Here is a 20,478-nt window from a genome sequence, read left to right as displayed (position 1 = left end):
GCCGGATCCAGATAATCCGTGTCTCCCAAGAATACCTGGAGTTGTGAGGCCACCACGCTTTCCATGACTTTGCCCAAAAAGGGAAGATTGGAAACAGGCCGAAAGTTGTCCAATTTAGTGGGGTCAAGTGATGGTTTCTTCAACAGCGGCTTTATAATAGCCTGTTTTAGGCTCGCTGGAATCTTGCCCTCCCGAAGGGAGGCATTAACCACCACCGTTACCCACTCGGCCAATCCCCCTCTGGCCTCCTTAAGAAGCCAGGATGGGCAGGGGTCTAGGATGGACGTGGTGGGCTTCATCCCTCCAAGTATCTTGTCCACATCCTCGGGTTTCACAAACTGAAAAGAATCCAACAAAAACTGACAAGCAGGTGCTTGTGTCACATCCACAGAGACTGCATCTAATGTGGCGTCCAGCTCAGAGCGGATCAAAGCGACTTTGTCTGCAAAGAACCGAGCAAATGCTTCACAGCGCGCTGCCGAGTTGTCAGGGCTCCCACCCGTGGGAGGAGTTAAAAGACCTCTGACAACCCGGAACAACTCCGCCGGACGGTTTTTTGCAGACGCAATAGTGGCCGCAAAGAAAGTTTTCTTTGCGGCCTTTATTGCCGCGGCATATGCCCTCAGGAAGGACACAAACCGTGTTCGGTTTGACTCGTTTGGGACCGATCGCCACACGCTCTCTAGAACCCTCTTCTTTCGCTTCATCGCTGCCAGCTCCTCAGTGAACCAAGGAGCTGGTTTAGCTCGGTTACTTGAGAGGGGACGTTCCGGAGCGATCATGTCAATAGCCCTGGTCATCTCCCCATTCCAGAGAGCGACCAAGGCCTCGACATTATCACCTACCGCGGTGGCGGGAAACTCCCCAAGAGCCGTCAGGAATCCGTCCGGATCCATAAGCCTCCTGGGGCGGACCATCTTAATGGGTCCTCCACCCTTGCGGAGGGTAGGGGGCGCAGTGAGCCTAAATCTAATCAGGAAGTGGTCGGTCCATGGCAACGGAGAGATGGACAGCTCCTCCACACCGCCACCCTGCTCCCATCCCTGACAGAAAACCAAGTCCAATGTATGTCCAGCGCAGTGGGTGGGGCCAGTTATTTGTTGGGACAGCCCCATGGTTGCCATGGCAGACATGAAGTCCTGAGCCGCACCTGTGAGGGTTGCCTCGGCATGGATGTTGAAGTCCCCCAGCACAAGGAGCCGTTGGGACTCCACAGCCAGGCTCGAGACCACCCCCGCTAGCTCAGGAAGGGAGACTGTAGTGCAGCGAGGTGGACGGTACACTAGCAGAATCCCTATTCTGTCCCGGTCACCCACCCTCAGGTGGACGCATTCGAAATTTGTGGTCTGCGGGATGGGGTTCCTGGTTAGATGGATGGAATCTCTGTAGACCACTGCGACCCCGCCTCCCCGTCCTCCGGCTCTAGGTTGGTGTTGCACGGAGAAGCCTGGAGGACAAAGCTGGGAGAGATTTACGCCCCCCGCTTCATCCAGCCAGGTCTCCGTGATGCACGCCAGATCTGCCCGCTCCTCCAGGATTAAGTCCTGAATCCAAGTTGTTTTTCCGTTGACAGACCTGGCGTTCAACAACACCACCTTCAAGCCAGAGGGCCCGCTCACCTGGTTACACCAAATTCCCTTAGGAGACCTATTTGGAATAGTGAATTTGGGAAAGCGGTCCGAATTAGGCCGAATTCGTGGTCTCCTTCTCCCGCATCTCCTCCTTCCCACCACGACCTCTATGGGGGCCCCTCGGCTAGTGGAACATCTCCCCCCCTCCATGCCGCAGTTCTGAGCCATAAGAGTATTTTCTCCTATGCTTGTTGTTGACCTTATTAGTTCTTGCCAGCATCCCCTCTCCCCCTCCTCCCCCCTCCCCACCACACTCTCAATCCCAGGCTCCAGGCCACCTCTTCTTCCGCCCCCACCACCACACCAGAGCAGCGTAAGCAGTATCCAAAAGGGGGCAGGGGGCCACATGAGTAGCGGCGATTCGGATGGTGGTATCGGTATAGTTAGTTCTTAAAGTGCAAGATATCGCCAGGTCTTAAAGTGCCAGTTCTTAAAGTTCTTAAAGTGCAAAAATTCCGGGAGCAGTCCGTCAGTAATCAAGAATGATCGTAAGTTCTTAGCAGCAACACACATTCAACGTTCAACACACGTGATGAGTGCTAGATCTAAAGTGCTCTACTTAACGGTAAAGTGCGGCACAGAGGGATCGGGAAGGGGTGAAAGTGCTAATGCAATCTAGCAGCAGGGAGCCGGCGCCTAGATGTTCTAAATCGTTCTTATTACAATGATAGCAGTGACAACAGGACTACCGGACAGTATTAGTTGATAATTATATAACTACCCGTCTGCGATAATGGTGGTAATTAACTAAAATTGCTATGACCCCAAGGACTTAGACGGTTGGAAAATCAGCGGATACGCTTCCGGAGTTGATATCTCGGGAGTGGGCAGCATAGGTGGTTATTCACACTTGCTCAGTAGAGCCCTCGGTCTCTCCTTCCGACCAGTTAGTTGGTACTAATGCGGAGGAGGCTGGGCCCAAAAACCTACAGGGGCCAACTCGAGGTCTACACAGTATTAGGTCTACACAATATTAGCGCAAGGACCACAATATTAGGCCAGCGCCAGGTGTTTACATAGGTCTACACAATATTAGGGCTATACAATCTTAGCACAAAAGGTCTAGGTGGTTACACAGGTCTACACAAAATTAGAACTACACAATCTTCGCACAAAGGTCTGCACAATAATAGGCCACAAAGTTGTGGCAGGCGGCAAGTCAGTTGGCAATAGCCGCGATGGAGGGCGGCCGCACTGGCGAGGTCACCCCGGTCGCTGCAGGGATGGTAATAAGGCGACAGTCGCGATGGAGAGGCAAGGCGTCTGGGGAGCTGCAGCAGGTGGCTCAGTCCAGCAGCACTGCGATGGTCCGGTTGCAGAAGGGCAATGGTGAGGGATGGCCCGGCTGCAGGAGGGCAATGGTGAGGGAGAGGCGAACGCCCAAGCCCGACAAGGCCCCACGAGGCCTGGCAGCAGCAGCAGCCGCAACGGACCACGCCTAGGCCGAAGAGGCGACCCGGTCAACAAGGCCGCAGCAGCAAGCCCGCCAAGCCGGACACCAGGCAGCCCCGGCCCGGCAGTTCAGCCGCGATTCAGCGCCTCAAACGACCAGGCAGCTGGACAACTCACCACGGGGTCAATCGCGAAGGTGGCGACAACGGCGACGGGCGGTGGGCGGCGAGCCGGCAGACAGCCCGGAGAGCCTCCAGCAGTGGCCGCAGTGGTGGCACGAGCCAGATGGCCGCGGCGGCGGCGGCGGCGGCGGCAACAGCGGTGGGCCCAAGGAAGGTGGTCCAAGGAAGCTGTCCTCTCCTCTGCTCCTTCTGTAAGGAAGCTGACCTCTCCTCTGCTCCACAGCAACGGCGGTGGGCCCAAGGAAGCTATCCTGCTCCTCTGGCGGCCTCCGCAGCGGCGGCGAGCGGCCCGACAGTGGACTCCAAGATGGCGGCCGCAGCAGCAAGGAGGGCGGCAGCGGTAAAAGCGGCGAAGCGGCAGCTCAGCCCGGAGGCAGCCGGAGGCAGCAACGGCCGAGCAACGACACTCGCCGCTCCCCAGCGGCCAGAGCTCCCAGCCAAGCTGTTGAGTTCCGCGGCTCCGCGTCTCGGGTGTTATAATGGCGGCGGCGGCGTTCACAGCGCTCGCCCGCCCGCCCCCGCCTCCGCTTCCTGGTCTGCCTTCCCTTGTGCTCCGATCTCCAGACCTCCGATCTTCTTGGCTTAAGGATGTGCTGGCCTTCACGCTCCCCCTGTTTTGGTGGTCGTAGGGGGTGAGTACTCCAGGGATTCCCCTGGATTACTTTTCTTTGGGGCGCAGCTCCGTGTTGTTGCTGCTGCCCGCCATGACCGGAACCGGAAAAATACCGCCCTTCTCACCCGGAAGGGGACTCAGAACGGCTTACAAGATATAAATATATATAAATACAATGTATTATGTTACTAGCATAGTGCAATATCAGTATTAAATATTACTATATTGTATTATACCATTATATTGTAATATTATTAGTAATGTTACATGTAATATAAATATATAATTATAATATCATATTATTATATTGATTACATTATAATATTATAAATATTATATGTATATACAATACATTACATTATATTAGCATAGCACAGGAGACAAGGTGGAACTGTCCCCTGCCTGCTCCCCCCCTCTTCACTCTGGCCTAGAGCAGCAGGTCCCTAACTGATGACATATGCAGGAGACAATATGACAGTGTGGACTCAGATAATGCAATTCAAAGCAGATATTGTGGGTTATTCTGCCTTGATATTCTGGATAATATGGCTTTATGGTAGGGCCCACAGTGACATTTGGCCATTCCTAGATGGTGAAGGATCTTTGGCTTTGTGTTGATAGAATGGGTAAATCTGGAAGTTGTATAATGCAATACTTGTATGCAGGGTTAAGGGAAATGGTGGTAAAGAACATCTGCTTCATCAAACCACAGCAGATCTGTCTAGTCTAGTATTGCATTTCTAAACATAGACATGATGCTTTTGGAAGCATAAAAATAACTCCTATCACCTGCTAGTGGTTATCTTGCACCTGGCATCAAACTTTCAAATGTGGAAGTACCTTTGGTAGATACTTCCTTTGGTAAGCAGACAACTTCCACTCAAGATTGCCAAGCTACCTTCTGTATCACATGCATCAGTTCTACCACTTTGTGTCTAGCAAACAGTGCATAGAAAAGGCTCTGCCTAAGAAGTTAACTTGGTGAATCTCCAAACTCCTCCCTTGTCAATTATATTTTTTAAGATAACTTTGCCATTTTTTCCTAGCTGCAACAGCTCAGTGTATTACCCATGAGAGAAGATGATCAAACTGGAAAATCTTTCATCTCATTCACATATCATCTCCCAGTCTCTACCATCAAATAGAGTTTGTTTTCCAGCAGGGAATAATGGATGTGGGGCAAAGCAGAACAGAAGAAGTTGGGTTGCATTCAAGATACTCACATTTGCTATGTAGTTGGTTGATGACAGCTGCATTCTTTTCTCCCATCTGTATACAATCCAGATTATCTGATTTAAACTGAATTATATGGCAATATAGACTAAGATAATCCAGTTCAATTCCGATAATGCTTTGATAACCTGTATTATATGGCAGAGTAGAAGGGGGCCCAGAGAATTGAAGTGGTATATAACAGTAAAGAGATTTACAAAGAAAGAAATAAAAAAGAAAAAGTAAATGGTTTGAAAAAGTACAATATAGTCCATTGCACTTAAAAGAAAAATTACCATCCATTTCTGCTTGATGATAGGAGATGAATTTTTAAATCTAGTTTCAAGAACTGAGTGCTGAAGATGGATCTGCAAATCTGAGTTTTGCTTCTGCAATATAGAAATAATATAATAATACATTGATGGGTACATGTATTGATATAGTATAAATATGGTATTTATAAGTGACTTATTTAATAATTAGAATTACTGTGAAATATTATAATTACATCATTAATTAGGGGGAATGATTAAATTTAAAAAAACACTAAGGGGATTTTAACTGTCACTACTTGGCCACAGTGGTCCACACTGGTTACATCCAGAATAGACTACTGCAACGCTCTCTACATGGGGCTGCCTTTGAAAACTTCTCGGATGATTCAATTAGTCCAGCGGTCGGCAGCCAGGTTGTTAACTGGAGCAGCGTACAGGGAGTGCACTACTCCTTTGTTGTGCCAGCTCCACTGGTTGCTGATTGGTTTCTGGGCACAATTCAAAGTGCTGGTTTTAACCTCTGAAGCCCTGAATGGTTCCAGATTACTTGTCCGAACATATCTCCTGCTATGAACCATCACGAAGCTTAAGATCATCAGGAGAGGCCCTGCTCTTGATCCCACCACTCTAACAAACGCAGGTGGTGGGGACGAGAGACAGGGCCTTCTCGGCAGTGGCCCCCCGGACTATGGAACTCCCTCCCTAAGGTCATCAGGTTGGCCACCTCCCTCCTGTCCTTTAGAAGACAACTGAAGACCTGGCTCTGTGGCCAGGCGTTTGATTAGATGAAAGTGACAATAGGAAACGAATTTGCATTTGTGACATTGGATTTCCCGGCTTGATTCTTGATTTTTGGTTTTACTGGCATTTTAATATCATTGGTAAATGAAATTATTGACTAATGTGTACAATGTTTTAAGATGTTTTTTACTGTTTTACTATTTTATTGTATTCATATGATGTATATGTTGTGAGCATCGTTGATGCCTTTGTGAGGCCGCCCTGAGCCCCCCTTGTGGGGAGAAGGGCGGGATAGAAGTGTACGAAATAAATAAAATACTGTCTGAATCCTATATCTCTTATGGTTTACAGTCATTGACTTAAAATGGAGCCCCCGGTGGCGCAGTGGGTTAAACCCCTGTGCCGGCAGGACTGAAGACTGACAGGTCGCAGGTTCTTATCCGGGGAGAGGCGGATGAGCTCCCTCTATCAGCTCCAGCTCCTCACGCGGGGACATGAGAGAAGCCTCCCACAAGGATGATAGAACATCAAAATCATTCGGGCGTCCCCTGGGCAACGTCCTTGCAGACGGCCAATTCTCTCACAACAGGATGCTCCTGACACGACAAAAAACTAAAGAATAAAAATTGACTTAAAATGGAACTCTTTCTTATCATTTATTGAGTTCAGCATACAGATTACAATTCTTACTTATTTTGTTTCTTGTCATTTCATTATGAGGGAATCTATAGTGGGCATTATCATCAAAGTAGTCTCTGGACTTCTCTTTCTGGACATAGACTGGCTTCTTATCCAACCAGAGGTGCTCTGCAAGCATCCTCATAACTTACCTTCTGCCCCTGCACAAGTGTATCTACACTTTCCACACTGGTTCCAGTGAAGGTCTGGAGATCTGGACAAAGGCAAAAGCTACATTCAGGAACATGTATACTGGGAGGGGATGATATTTCTGTTAGAAACTTTGGGATTCAAATCATGCTAAAGTAGTGCAAAAACACAGAACGTATATGAGTGAATATACTGATGGCTTCTAAAGTAACTACTATTATATGTAAGCAAGCGTATATTCTCAGTCAGAATTCGGGTTTATCTTATATCCTCAAAATTGAGTATTTCTCTGTTTTCTGAATTTGTTTCTGCTTATGCATGCACATTTTTACAAGAACAGGAGCTTGGAGGGAGCCTGACGTTAAGTGGAGATCAGTTACACATTGAGTTTAGCAGTTGGCAGTGCTATGTTATAAGAGGCTTACAGTACTCAGCAATATTCTAATTACTCCCATTTGAACTACTATTAAGTGCTTCCTCACTTTTTTACTAAAGGAAACTAAGTAAGGAATTGATGCAATTCTGGCTAAAGCAAAAAATTCCTTCTCAGGCTAACAAAATACTCTATTTGTTGACCTGCCCCAACACATACACACTGATACGAACTGGTATGGTGTTGGAATATCCACATTGGCAAGCTAATACTTCTCTCTAATATGGTTTTAAAAGTCAGATTAAAACCCTGGGATTCTGTCTGTTTTCTTTGTGAAGCTCCTTATAAGAAGATATGTGGCTGAAAAAAAGTTACTATAACATAATCATGGCAGGCTTTTTAATTTGTACAAACCAACGTGTACAATGATCTGGTGTATGAAGAAGGTCAAAAATATATAAGTGGTGGTATTAGACCCAGCAATGTTGAAGTACTTTTGATTTAAAAAAGAAACTATTGGAATGCCCTTCCACAAAACCACTTCATTTCTGGGCTGTAGGTTTTTTCGGACTATATGACCATGTTCTAGAGGCATTCTCTCCTGACGTTTCACCTGCATCTATGGCAGGCATCCTCAGAGGTTATGAGGTCTGTTGGAACTAGGAAAATGGGTTTATATATCTGTGGAATGACCAGGGTGGGACAAAGAACTCTTGTCTGCTGGAGCTAGGTGTGAATGTTTGACTACCTTGATTAGCATTTGATGGCCTGGCAGTTGTATTAAAAAAAAACTCTAAAATTACAACAGCAAAACCACAGAGAGGAAACAATCAGGGACATCTAATCACCTCTCAACAAAAGATTGCCCCAGGCACTAACAAGCCATACCAAACAACTGCCAGGCCATCAAATGCTAATCGAGGTGGTCAGTTGAAACATTCACACCTACCTCCAACAGACAAGAGTTCTTTGCCCCACCCTGGTCATTCCACAGATATGATGCTCACATTTGCTATGTAGTTGGATGATGACAGCAAACTATTTTCCTAGTTCCAACAGACCTCACTACCTCTGAGGATGCTTGCCATAGATACAGGCGAAACGTCACGAGAGAATAGCTCTAGAACATGGCCATATAGCCCGAAAAAAACCTATAACAACCCAGTGATTCCGGCCATGAAAGCCTTCAACAATCCACTCCATTTCTTCTGAACTGATTTCACATAGGCTCATTTATCAGTTCTAAAAATGATAACGTGAAGGAATCCAGATAGAATACTAAAGCTAGCTTCACAGTTTAAGAAAGGGGAATGATAAGTTGCCATCTAGTGGAGAGAAAAAAATATCCTTAGAGATATTTATCTTTACAGATATGGTTAATTTAAGTCACAGTCCCCAAAATAGAGAATAACAAGCCATATGGATTTAACCGTGACATATTCAGCAATCTAAAATAATGATGAATCTGTAATTTAGTAGAGGAAGCCAGAAACTCTATCATTCAGAAATTCTTCCTCAAACTATTGTGAATGTTGATCTTTAAACCTCTGTGGATAGTTGCAAATTAGCTTATCAGTATTTCATTTTAAACTGTGTCTTAATAGGATGTAGGACAGCCCTCCCTCAGGATGTGTTGGACTACTTCTTCCAGCATACCTATCCAATACAGCGAGTCAGGAAAACTGGGTTTTGCAGCTTAATAACTTTTGGAAGAGTTGCACGATTCCCATGCCAAATTCAAAATATATTATTCTACATAAAACAGAAAGTATACTGTTGCACAGATGCTCTATGCCAACATGTTTAGATTCGTGCTATCATTTTATCAAAACAAAAGTCTTTTCTGTCAAAATAAATAACAAAATGCAGCCAAGAACAATTACTCAGTGTAGCAGCCCGCAGAATGCTTTTTATATCTAAATAGTATTATAAAAATATAATACAGAAATGCCATATGATCAGAATACTCTCAAACAATGAAACCAGTACTTGATAATATGTGACAGATTCATTTTAAAGATTAAAATACCTTAATTTTTTTCAAAATCATATACAGTATGATCCCATATCTGTGGCACCTGTACCTGCAGTTCCAATTACCCATGATCTTTGGCCACTGTTGCTGACCAAGGTCCTTCTTAGCCTTTTTAGTCCCTTTACTCAGCCAGAAAGATCCAGGCTGGCTGCTCATACTTATCTCAGCCCAGCACCCGCCCTTTACTCTGCAAGGACAGGAGAGGAAAGCTATTGTGGGAAGTCAAATGTCTTATGGACTGCTGGGATGTTTCAAAATTAATGCAATGAAAGATGCCCTAGCACTTTTATTGAAATGGTTTCATGGAGTGGAAGAGAAGCCATTGAAATCCACAAGCATGTGGACAATTTCAACAGAAAGGAAGAAACCATGAAAATGAACAAAATCTGGCTACCAGTATTTAAAAAAATCATAACATTAAATAAAGAATAACACTCAAGAAACAGGGAAAGTCCAGACAAGAAACAATCAAGGCCAGCTCATCACCCCCAACAAAGGATTCCCCCAGGCAGTAACATGCCACACCTAAAAACTGTCAGACCATCAAATGCTAATCAAGGTGGCCAATTGAAACATTCACACTTCGCTCCAACAGACAAGAGTTCTTTCTCCCATCCTGGACATTCCACAGATATATACGCCCCATTTTCATAGTTTCCAACAGACCTTACTACCTCTGAGGATGCCTGCCATAGATGCAGGTGAAACGTCATTAGAGAATGCTTCTGGAACATGACCATACAGCCCAGAAAACTCACAACAACCCAACCAATAAATTAATCAATAAACTTTTTATACAATATTTTTATTCAGAAAGGATACCACAGTAACTTGTATATTGGTAATAATAGGATAATCCCTTTCTTTTTATTGTGGACTTTTATCTTAAAACTTGGCATTGATAGTGGAATCCACCAAGAGCAACAATAAGCCAGGCAAGCAAACTAAAGTAAACCAGAAGATCCTTTCAGTAGTAGCATATAGAGCAACAGTCTACAAGATAAGGCAGGTAGAGAATCCCTCTGCTTGGTAATGTTGATTACAGTGGACCTTTGGTATCAGTGGGGTTTGATTCCCAAATCCCCCATGACCACCAACTGTACACTGAGCTTCTATACCATGTCAGTATTACTAAGTGGCATATGTGGTATATTCAGAGAGCATTGCCCTAGAGCAGTGGTTCTCAAGCTTCGTGATGCCGCAACCTCTTCATACAGTTCCTCATGTTGTGGTGACCCTCAACCATAAAATTATTTTTGTTAATTGTAATTTTGTTAACGATATGAATAGATATATAGATATCTGATAGGCAGGATGTATATTTATTTTCTTAAGCAAATTTGGTACAAATACCCATTATGCCCAAATTTGAATATTGGTGGAGCTGGGGAGTGATTTTGTCATTTGGGAGTTGTAGTTTCTGGGATTTATAGTTCACCTACAATCAAAGATCATTCTGAACTCCACCAATGATGGAATTGAGCCAAACTTGGCACACAGAACTCCCATGACCAACAGAAAATAGTGGAAGGGTTTGGTGGGTTTGGAGTTGTAGTTCACCTCCATCCAGAGAGCACTGTGGACTCAAACAATGATGGATCTGTACCAAACTTGGCACAAATACTCAATATGCCCAAATATGAGAACTGGTGGAGTTTGGGGAAAATAGACCTTGACATTTGGGAGTAGTAGTTGCTGGGATTTATAGTTGACCTACAATCAAAGAGCATTCTGAACCCCACCAACGATAGGATTGAGCCAAACTTCCCACACAAAGCCCCCATGACCAACAGAAAATATTGTGTTTTCTGATGCTCTTTGGCAACCCCTCTGACAAGCTCTCGTGACCCCCAGGTTGAGAATCACTGCCCTAGAGATCTTGCAATCTTCATTAGAAATGTTAATGAGAGGAAAGGTTAAAGATTGGCAGGCAGAGAGATGTCAGATGGTGATACCAATAATATGGATCTAGGATGGATCAGGAAGGTTTCATTTAAATGTGCCTGGGCAACATCTCTGCAGACGGCCAAGTCCAGAAGCAATCTGCAGTTTCTCAAGTTGCTTCTGACACAATAAAAAAGAGAGAAGCAAGCCTAATAAAAAAGCATAGAAATAAGGGAGGTGAATTGAGATAAGTGAGATGACTTATGAGGTCAATCAATACTAATTGGAGCTGGAAGATAAATCAAAAGGCTCTGAAGATGAGAATTTTAAAGTAAAAAATGGATAATGAGATAGTTTGGGAGGGCAGATCTCTTTGGTTCTAGCAATAGTAAAGACCAATGGAAGCTAATAGCCTGTTACCTGTCCTTGTCTAAATCCTTGGGAGCGATGTGGAGAGTGATAGGAAGCCAGTGAAGAGACAACAAAGCCATTGAGAGGTTGTATGGTTTCCGGTCTGTATGGCCGTGTTTTAGCAGCATTTTCTTCTGACGTTTCACCTGCATCTGTGACTGGTATCTTTAGATCGTCTGAAAATGCCAGCCATAGGTGCTGGCAAAACATCAGGAGAAAATGCTGCTAGAACACTGCCATATATACTGGAAACCACACAACATCCCAGTGATTCAGACCATGAGAGCGTTTGACAATAAAACAAAGACATTGTATCCATAAGGAGTTGAACTGATAGGAAAAGATGCCTAACAAGGAAGAAGGGCTTGATTTGCCATACCTTTGTATTTAGTTGTTTGTGTTTAGGTATTTGAATGTTTGTCCCTATTTTTGAGCTTTTCCAGTTCATCTTCCTGGAAGGAGTCCAGCTATGGATTCACCACCCTCTAGTGGTAAAATGTAACTAAATATCACAATGTTTGCTTTTTAAAAAAAATCCACATAGAAAGAAGGCAGTTCAGGGACACATGAAAAGGGAGCATTTATAGGTTTGATTTTTTAATGTCAATGCCTGTCAAAATAAGCTTGCAGCTAAAAAAAAACAGTTCAAAAAAGCTGCTTTTTCCAATTTAGAGACGATCAGTGGTGTGACCCTTTTTTTTTTTTACTTGACAGGATGATATTTGCTTTTGGATCATAAACTTGTATTATTGACTAAACTTTATTTTATGCATAATGCTTAGATGCTGCTACAGACACTATGTATATCATGTTAATATGCTTTTTGTCTAACAGAAAACTAATGAGGGATGCAGGCTTTCTATTAGGGCAGTTTACAAAAATTCAGGCTTTTGGATGTGCATGTTTTCATTTGCAAATATTTCAATAAGTGATCAACACTGTGTCGCATTTAGGGTTAAAAGCTGCAGTAGCAAACCAATAAAGTTCACTGAATTTAGTGGGATTTTGGTCCCAGGTTCAAAGAGGTTGTTGTGGCGGTCTGATAACATGCAATTTTTCAATTCAAGAAGAAGAAGAAGAAGTTTTATCACAAGAACCTCTCGAATGCAATTGCGAAAACCTTTAACTATGCCATCTCTATTTTTTTTAGATGTGACAGGACCTCCAACTCACAGACTCTCTTGTGGCCAGTCACCTGATTCAGAAACTGTAATATGGGAAACCAAATACACTATTTTGACGGACAGCCAACTGGTGATGCTCAACAAGGAGAAGGAGGTAAGAAACTAAGTTGTTAGAAAAAGTACATTAGTGTTTCAAGAACTTTGTGATGCACATAAAAGTTCAAAAAGTCTTTTTTTGTTTTCATAAAATGAAATCATTTGGTAAAATGAATATTCTTTGTGAGGTGTATTAAATAATCCCTGAAACCTTTCAGATTTTAATAGCTCATGCATGTAGCACAGGTGATCTCACACATATCGTTTGCCCAACTTCCAAACTTAACCTCTTCATTTGCATTGGCTCAACAATAACCACCCACCTCTTTCAGCAGGCAAGTACACAGAATTAATGTGCGTATGGTCACGCATACCCTGGTTTATCTCTCTGCAAGAGACTGGAAAATATGACAACAGCTCTCAGAAACCCTCAACCAGTGTGACGACTGGAGCATTCAAAGTGTTCCCATAGTTAGCTATTTTAGGTTCTGGGTTCTGTGTTCACTACAACAGTTTCACTGACCGCAAATACTAAACCTATGCTCATGTGATGCCTCTTTCTCTTGTTAGACATTCTTTCTACCTAAACCTTCACACTTGCCTCCTTTCAAGCATCTTCCACATCCATTTATCTTGCTCTGTAGTTTCTAGGTATCATTTCCAGTCTGTGTGGCACACCAGTGACTGTGTTTTTTGGGCTGATTTCAACTTTTTAATATTTATTTATCCATACATATTTAATAATATATCTATTCGTATAGTTATTTTTTAAATTTCAATTTGATAGTTTGGAAAAGAAAGTGTAAAAGTTGTTTGTAATTGATGGCAACCCTAGTGTATGTTTTCTTGACAAGGCTGAGAGAATGCAATTAGCCCAAGGACATAGAATCATAGAGTTGGAAGAGACCACATGAGCCATCCAGTCCAACTCCCTTCGTTGCAGGAACACAGAACTAAAGCACACACACACACCACACACAGTAAATGGCCATCTAGCCTCTGTTTTAAAATCTCTAAAGAAGGAGACTCCACCACACTCTGAGGTAGGATATTCCACTCCCAAACAGCTCTTATCATCAGGGCATTCTTGCTAATATTCCGTTGGCGTCACTTTTCCTCCAATTTTAATCAATTGCTCCATATCCTAGCCTCCAGAGTGGCATTACCATGGCTACCCTTCAAAAAACCTAAATGAGTTTGGTGAAACAGTAGTATGGACACTAGTGGATGATCTCTCCAGAGTGTTCCCTCCTCAATGGGATATCCTTTCAGATGTGTAAACATGGCTATCAAGCCCCCTCTCATTGTTCTTTTCTCCAAGCTAAACATACCCAGCTCTCTCAGTCATTCCTCATAGGTCCCCCAGTGCACTTCCATAGCTGGACAGAGATTCAAAGAAGAGTCATAGTCCAACATTCAGACTATTCACCCATGCTGATCGAGTTGCACAGGCAGGGAAGTGACTGGATAAAATTTCTGATGGCTGGAGTACATTGATTAAATAGCTTCTTATACTTTGTCAGGCCTTGCTCAGCTGGAATAAATAATGCAAAATATGATACATTATGTATATATGCATACAAGTTACAGAAATCAACTGTTCTGTGGTGATTAATAGGAAACCAAACTCCAAAAGATCTCCTGTGCTGAAATGAGTATATCTTTTTCATAGTTCTTCAAACACTTTTTATTAATTTTGTATGCAGTGCCTTGCCTCCTGTGGAAATTGGGTATGTGTGTGTGGGGGGGGGGATGGAGAACGAACGAACGAACGAACGAACGAAAGAAAGAAAGAAAGAAAGAAAGAAAGAAAGAGGTGAGAGAGGTGGGAGAAGATAGGAAAAAAATCTCTTTTTCAGTTTCTTGATATTTTTGAACAGGAGAGAGAGAGACTGGTAGAAGCAGTCAGAAAAGATCAATGCTGCTGTAGCACAGTGCAGCTGCACAAGAAAGTATGGAAAATGGAGTGTTTTTGAAGTTAACTATTAGCATAACCAGAGTTAAGGTCCTCCTTTTATTGCTCCCAAAACTGGAGACATTGCACATACATTTGATTGCTCTGTACAAAGGTCCTTGTTCCCACTCCATCAGCAGTGCCTTGACTGCTAGAGAGAAAATACTGGCTCAACTCCTTAGTTTCCTCCATGGGTGCTTGCACTTCAAAAAAATAAGCTGCAGTGCACAGCATAAACTGGAATTTTCAGCCACTCAGTATTCATAACTGTATGCCACCTGAATGACTACAGTACGATCTAACAAATGAAAGGAAACTTTGTCTTGATGGCTACATGTGTTTGTTTGTCATTAAATGGAGAAGTAGTCTAAATGTTGTTCTCTTTGGGGCCGTTTGAAGACGTTAACCAGACAGTTTACAACAGCTGTTTGCTAATTCTGCACTTGAGATGAGGTGCCACTAACAATAATTGCTTGGAACTTTAGCAAATGCTGTTAGTCTAATTATAAATCCATTGTATGCTCAGAGACAAAGTGGAAAGGCACTCCACTATAACTTCTTCACCAAGGTTACTCAGCATAGGGTGTACTGATACATTATTAGGAGGTTACATTCAAGTAAGTGAGTGTAGTACAGGGGCGGCCCAACCCATTACGCATTTGCAGTATAGTTGATTTTGCCCAGGGGCGCTCTTGAGGCGCTTTGGGGGAAAATAGACCTTGACATATGCGAGTTGTAGTTACTGGGATGTATAGTTCACCTAAAATCAAAGAGCATTCTGAACTCCACCAATGATGGAATTGAACCAAATATGGCACACAGAACTCCCACGACGAACAGAAAATATACATCAGTGAAGGGGGGGGGGGGCGCCAAAATACTGCTTGCTTACCATTGAAAATTACCTAGGGCTGCCTCTGGTGTAGTATGTCTATCCTGCCCTTTTCCTAGTGGGAATCTTCAGTGCCTTAGTTCCAGAAGGCTAGGAGCCATATTAGGTCCCTTCCACGCAACCGAATAAAATCCCACTTTTTCTGCTTTGAACTGGAATGTGTGGCAGTGTGCATTCCAATAACCCAGTTCAAAACAAATATTGTGGGATTTTCTGCCTTGATATTCTGGGTTATATGGCTATATGGAAGGGCCCTTAGTCTGCTGCAGCTAAAACATGAGTCTTGTGGCTCTAAACACTACTTATTGTAGCATAAACATTACTAGATGTATAAATGGTCGTTCTACACTGTTATGCTTAAAGCTATTTCATATCTCTTGCTTTAAGGAATTGGATATAAATGTTTCATGACAAAAATGTCCTTCTGGTGCAAGATGTGGTTAAACAGTTCAAACCTCAGACTGAAGACTAAGACTGAATGAGGAAACTTATTCTCCAGTTCGCATCAGTCATTGCTATGGCTTTATTGACTAAAAGCAGCGATAGAGAAGATCACTGCTTGCACACAAGCTTGCAATAAAAGAAAACTATTTTTTTATTTTAACTGTTTGAATGTATTTGGAAGTGCTGAATTAAGAAAACAGTACCACTGTCACTTCTTTTACAAATTTCATTCCTGATTTCAATGCTAATTTAATCAAATTATACATTACAACATGGAAATGGCAAAGCAAGTTGTGAAAAAACTGTGTGTGGTGGAGCAAATCAGAGGTCATTTTTTGATTTAGAATTCCAAATTCCTATAAAAGGTCAATAAAATGTTTATGACCCTGAATTTTGCAAGCCTGTGAATTGGCCAAAATTATACCTGCACATTCTGTGTTGTATGGCATATTTATTCTTCAAGGGCTGGAACATTCATCTCTCCATCTGGATCCTTTCACATATTTTGGTTGACTTAAGGAAAACTGTAATTAAACCCTAGTTGAAGAAGGTCGGGCTTTATAACAGTGGAATTACCCATTTCCTCATTTGCCAGGTCGTTCTTATTGTGCAACTTGCATAGTATAATGACTTGAAGTGTGAGTTTTGAGCCTTGTCCATCAGCTTCAAGCCCAACTTTCCTTATAATGAGAAAATTATGACAGTATTCACATGCCTTATTACAGCAAAAATATGGGTGAAGTGCTTCAGAAGTGAACTGTCACGGTCTTTAAAAATGTATTATTTTATCTCTTCTTCTATCACTGAACACGTTTCTAATACTATTTTTAAATCTCTTACTCCACATTGTGTCTTAACACTGCTTTAACAAATTGTATTTAAAAACCTAAAGTTATGTTTTACTCATCTTTAACTTCATGTTCTAATGCTGGTCAATGACTGATATTATACACACACATAAATACTCTCTCTCTCTCTCTCTCTCTCTCTCTTTCTCTCTGAGAGATGTATATATGATTGTGGGTTGTTTTTGTTTTAGTAGTTGTAAAAAAGGCATAGGAACATATGACTATTGTATCTTTCTCTCTCATTCTGTGTATGTGTATATGTACACACACACACACACAAACCTAATTTCTCTCTAAAGGTCTGTAATGATTTCTTTGCCCCTTGATCAAACACACACAGCTGCTTCAAACATAAAGCAGTAATGTATGCCTACAGGACAGAAAGGATGAAACATGATTATGTACATTCTGGCTTTGAGTTCTCTATAATGACCAATTATTTGTGATCAGAGTTTTGACTGCAAAGGTGTTCATCTCTCCTCTATGCAGCAGAAGGGAAAATTCATTTCTGAATAGGCAAAATGATGGTTATAATTACATTCAGAATATTTATCTGGAGGTTTCTATAAAATCTGGGTCACATAATTATCTGAGGATTTGATTCATTTGCAATGCCAGAAGGATATGAATAATATTAGTTCTTTGAATAGAAATACTGAAATATGAGAAGTTACTATGAGTTGAAGGTATGGCTAGTATATGATGCTGTCTCCAGATTTTTAAAAAGGAAATACAGCTGTGCGGAACTTTTCAGGCAAGAGGCTCATTATATGTACTTAATTTTGGAATGAGAGTTTTTTTGCATATCTGTTGCAAAAAAAGCAACAGTGTCTTATTGATGTGGCTGTCTGCGCCCTACACCACTGGAGAAATTACACTATCTAGCCGGTATTGCACCACCTGACATCTGCCGGGAAGTAGCAGCCAATAATGAAAGGACCAAGGCAGTGACATCTCCGGCCCATCCCCTGTTTGGATATCTGCCAGCATGCCAACGCCTTAAATTAAGAAATTGTTTCTAAGATCTACAGAGATACTTGCAGGAACACCTCAGAAAGCGAGAGCCCAAAAGTGGCAGGCTAAAACCCAGCAACTCAATCCATGGCTGATAACAAATGAGAGACTTCCTCCTTGGCATGCAGAATACTGGGCAACTTGGAAGAAGAAGAAGAAGAAGAAGAAGAAGAAGAAGAAGAAGAAGAAGAAGAAGAAGAACTTTACTTTTCTACACCCCCCCCATCTCCCCGAAGAGATTCAGGGTGGCTTATATGGGGCCCAAGCACAGGCAGAATACAATTAAAATAAAGCAATAACAATTAAAACAACACAAAAACAACATAACAAAAATAGCTAGCAACAACAATAACAGTAACAATAATTTTGGAGGGAGAGGAAAACCACTACGTGAACTAATTAAAGGATAAAGTGGTTTAGTAAGGTAAATGACAATGTATTAAGGCATAGGAAAAATCATGGAAACAGAACAAATTAACAGGATCAGTTAATATAATATAGGACATCAGATTGAATGACAATTCAAGTCATAATACAGGCCATTTGTCATAGGAAGGCACTGAACAGACTGCGCCCTGGCACCACTAGATGCAGAGCCAACCTTAAGAAATGGGGCTACAAAGTGGAGTCCACAAGATGCGAGTGTGGAGAAGAGCAAACCACAGACCACCTATTACAATGCAGCCTGAGCCCTGCCACATGCACAAAGGAGGACCTTCTTGCAGCAACACCAGAGGCACTCCAAGTGGCCAGATACTGGTCAAAGGACATTTAATAGAATGCCAAGTTTGTGTTTTCTCAAATACATTGGTTTGCTCCTGAAAAGATATATAAATTAAAAAATGGTGTGGGAAATGCATATACGGCCAATGTACACCCCATCACATGTGAGTTGACGCAGATGTGGTATTTCCTGCATGTAGTATGGTTGACTTAGTGTTTTGAAAATGTCTCAAATAATGCAGGAATGGGATTGCAGTCTTGAATACTATAATACTTGTTTACTGGATTGCAGTCTTGAATACTGCCTTTGTGCTAGTGTAGTTGGATGTATACATCACTCTAGCCATAACTTGAATTTCACTATGTAAAACAATTTTTGTTCCTGGTTTATAAATATCATTTCTCAACCAATTCAACATAATTTGTGTCAGCCACAAAAAATTAAGTTTCTGGAGTTTAACAACTGCTTTCAGCATAAGTACTACATATGCAAACAGGAAATAACACTTTCAAACCAGAGTCATATTTTTTTCAAATGTAGTTACATAGTGTTATAGCCACTCTCTTTATATTGTTCAGCTGGAAACAGAAATATCAGCTATAATTCCAGAGGAAGGGAATGAATAATTTAAATGTTCAGCTTCAGTTTCTACACTGGGCATTGAGAACTCATTTATCAGCAAATTTAGAACTTCTTCGAGAATGAAGTTTCACTTCTTGAAAATAGAAAGGTGAAGATTGAAGGCTGTCTTTTTGACAGCAGAAGACTGATATTGAAGATGGTCAATAAGGGTTGCCATATAATTTAAACCCTCTGGTTTATGATACTGTATGCCAATCAATACCAGGTATTGTAGGCTGTATTTCAGATGAAAGAACTGCAAAATCACTTCTGAGTATTTCTTGCCTGTGATAATCCTATGAAATTCTTATAGGTTGTCATAAGTTGACAGGTGACCTTAAAGCACATAGGAAAGAGGGAGAGAGAAAGAGATATGTCTTAAGTAATCTGGTTCATAAATGTATGGTCCAATGTTATTCATTTTGTGTGTCTTCATAATTTAATGCCTTAACCTCCACATTCATATCCATGTTTTGACTGACAGCTTGTAATGTTCAATATCAGGTCAGAAGTCCTTTCTTTGCTCCTCTGTTTTCCACTCCCAAAAAACATTGAGTATCGTTGCCAAACATACCAAACATGGATGGCAAACATGGAGAGCCAGCATGAAATGAGTCTAGAAAAAAAAAACTATGTTAGATACCAACACTATATCAATCAGTATAAAAACTGAATTAGATCTTTCTATTTAGAGTTTCAGGAGTGATGGCTTTTGGAGACAACTTTATGGGTTAGGTCGATATATTCAATGCACATGCACAAATAAGAGCAGAGAATTATCTAGCACTTGTGAGATACAAAAACAAGACAAAAATGTCAGTTGTCACTTTTGTTCATTTAATACTTGCCCTCTGGAACAGAGATGTAAGGTAAAATCTGAAGATCAAAAGTATAAAGCTAAAAAAAGAACTATACTGATTAAAGATATTTGCTGATGACTTGGTGATTGCCTTAGAAAATTCATTGAAATGTGTTTATTTATTATTTATTTCTTGCATTTATTGACCGCCCCTCTCAGCCCGAGGGCGACTCGGGGCGGTGAACAGCAACAAAGAAAGACAGTGTACAGTGAAACACGACAAAACAAACCAGACAAATACAACATAACATATACTTATACTAAAAATCCGCTTCGTCAAGTCCTGGGGTCATAGCCGAATTTCGTAATCCTAGTTCATTCCAGT

At 42.0% G+C, this 20,478-nt stretch overlaps 1 protein-coding gene across 4 annotated transcripts in view; it reads left to right on the top strand.

Moving 5' to 3' along the window:
• RASAL2 (RAS protein activator like 2) overlaps positions 1-20,478 on the top strand; it is a 298,400-nt gene that overhangs the window by 104,097 nt on the left and 173,825 nt on the right. For all 4 annotated transcript variants that reach the window (XM_060774420.2, XM_060774417.2, XM_060774418.2 and 1 more), the window contains exon 2: positions 12,728-12,855. In XM_060774420.2, the coding sequence (XP_060630403.2) occupies positions 12,728-12,855 (128 nt within the window). The remainder of the gene's footprint in view (positions 1-12,727; positions 12,856-20,478) is intronic.

The sequence above is a fragment of the Anolis sagrei genome, chromosome 4 (assembly GCF_037176765.1).
Source record: "Anolis sagrei isolate rAnoSag1 chromosome 4, rAnoSag1.mat, whole genome shotgun sequence".
Classification (NCBI taxonomy): domain Eukaryota; kingdom Metazoa; phylum Chordata; class Lepidosauria; order Squamata; family Dactyloidae; genus Anolis; species Anolis sagrei.
Note: the sequence above shows the minus strand (reverse complement) of the source record. Positions and strands in the feature narration are given on the sequence as shown.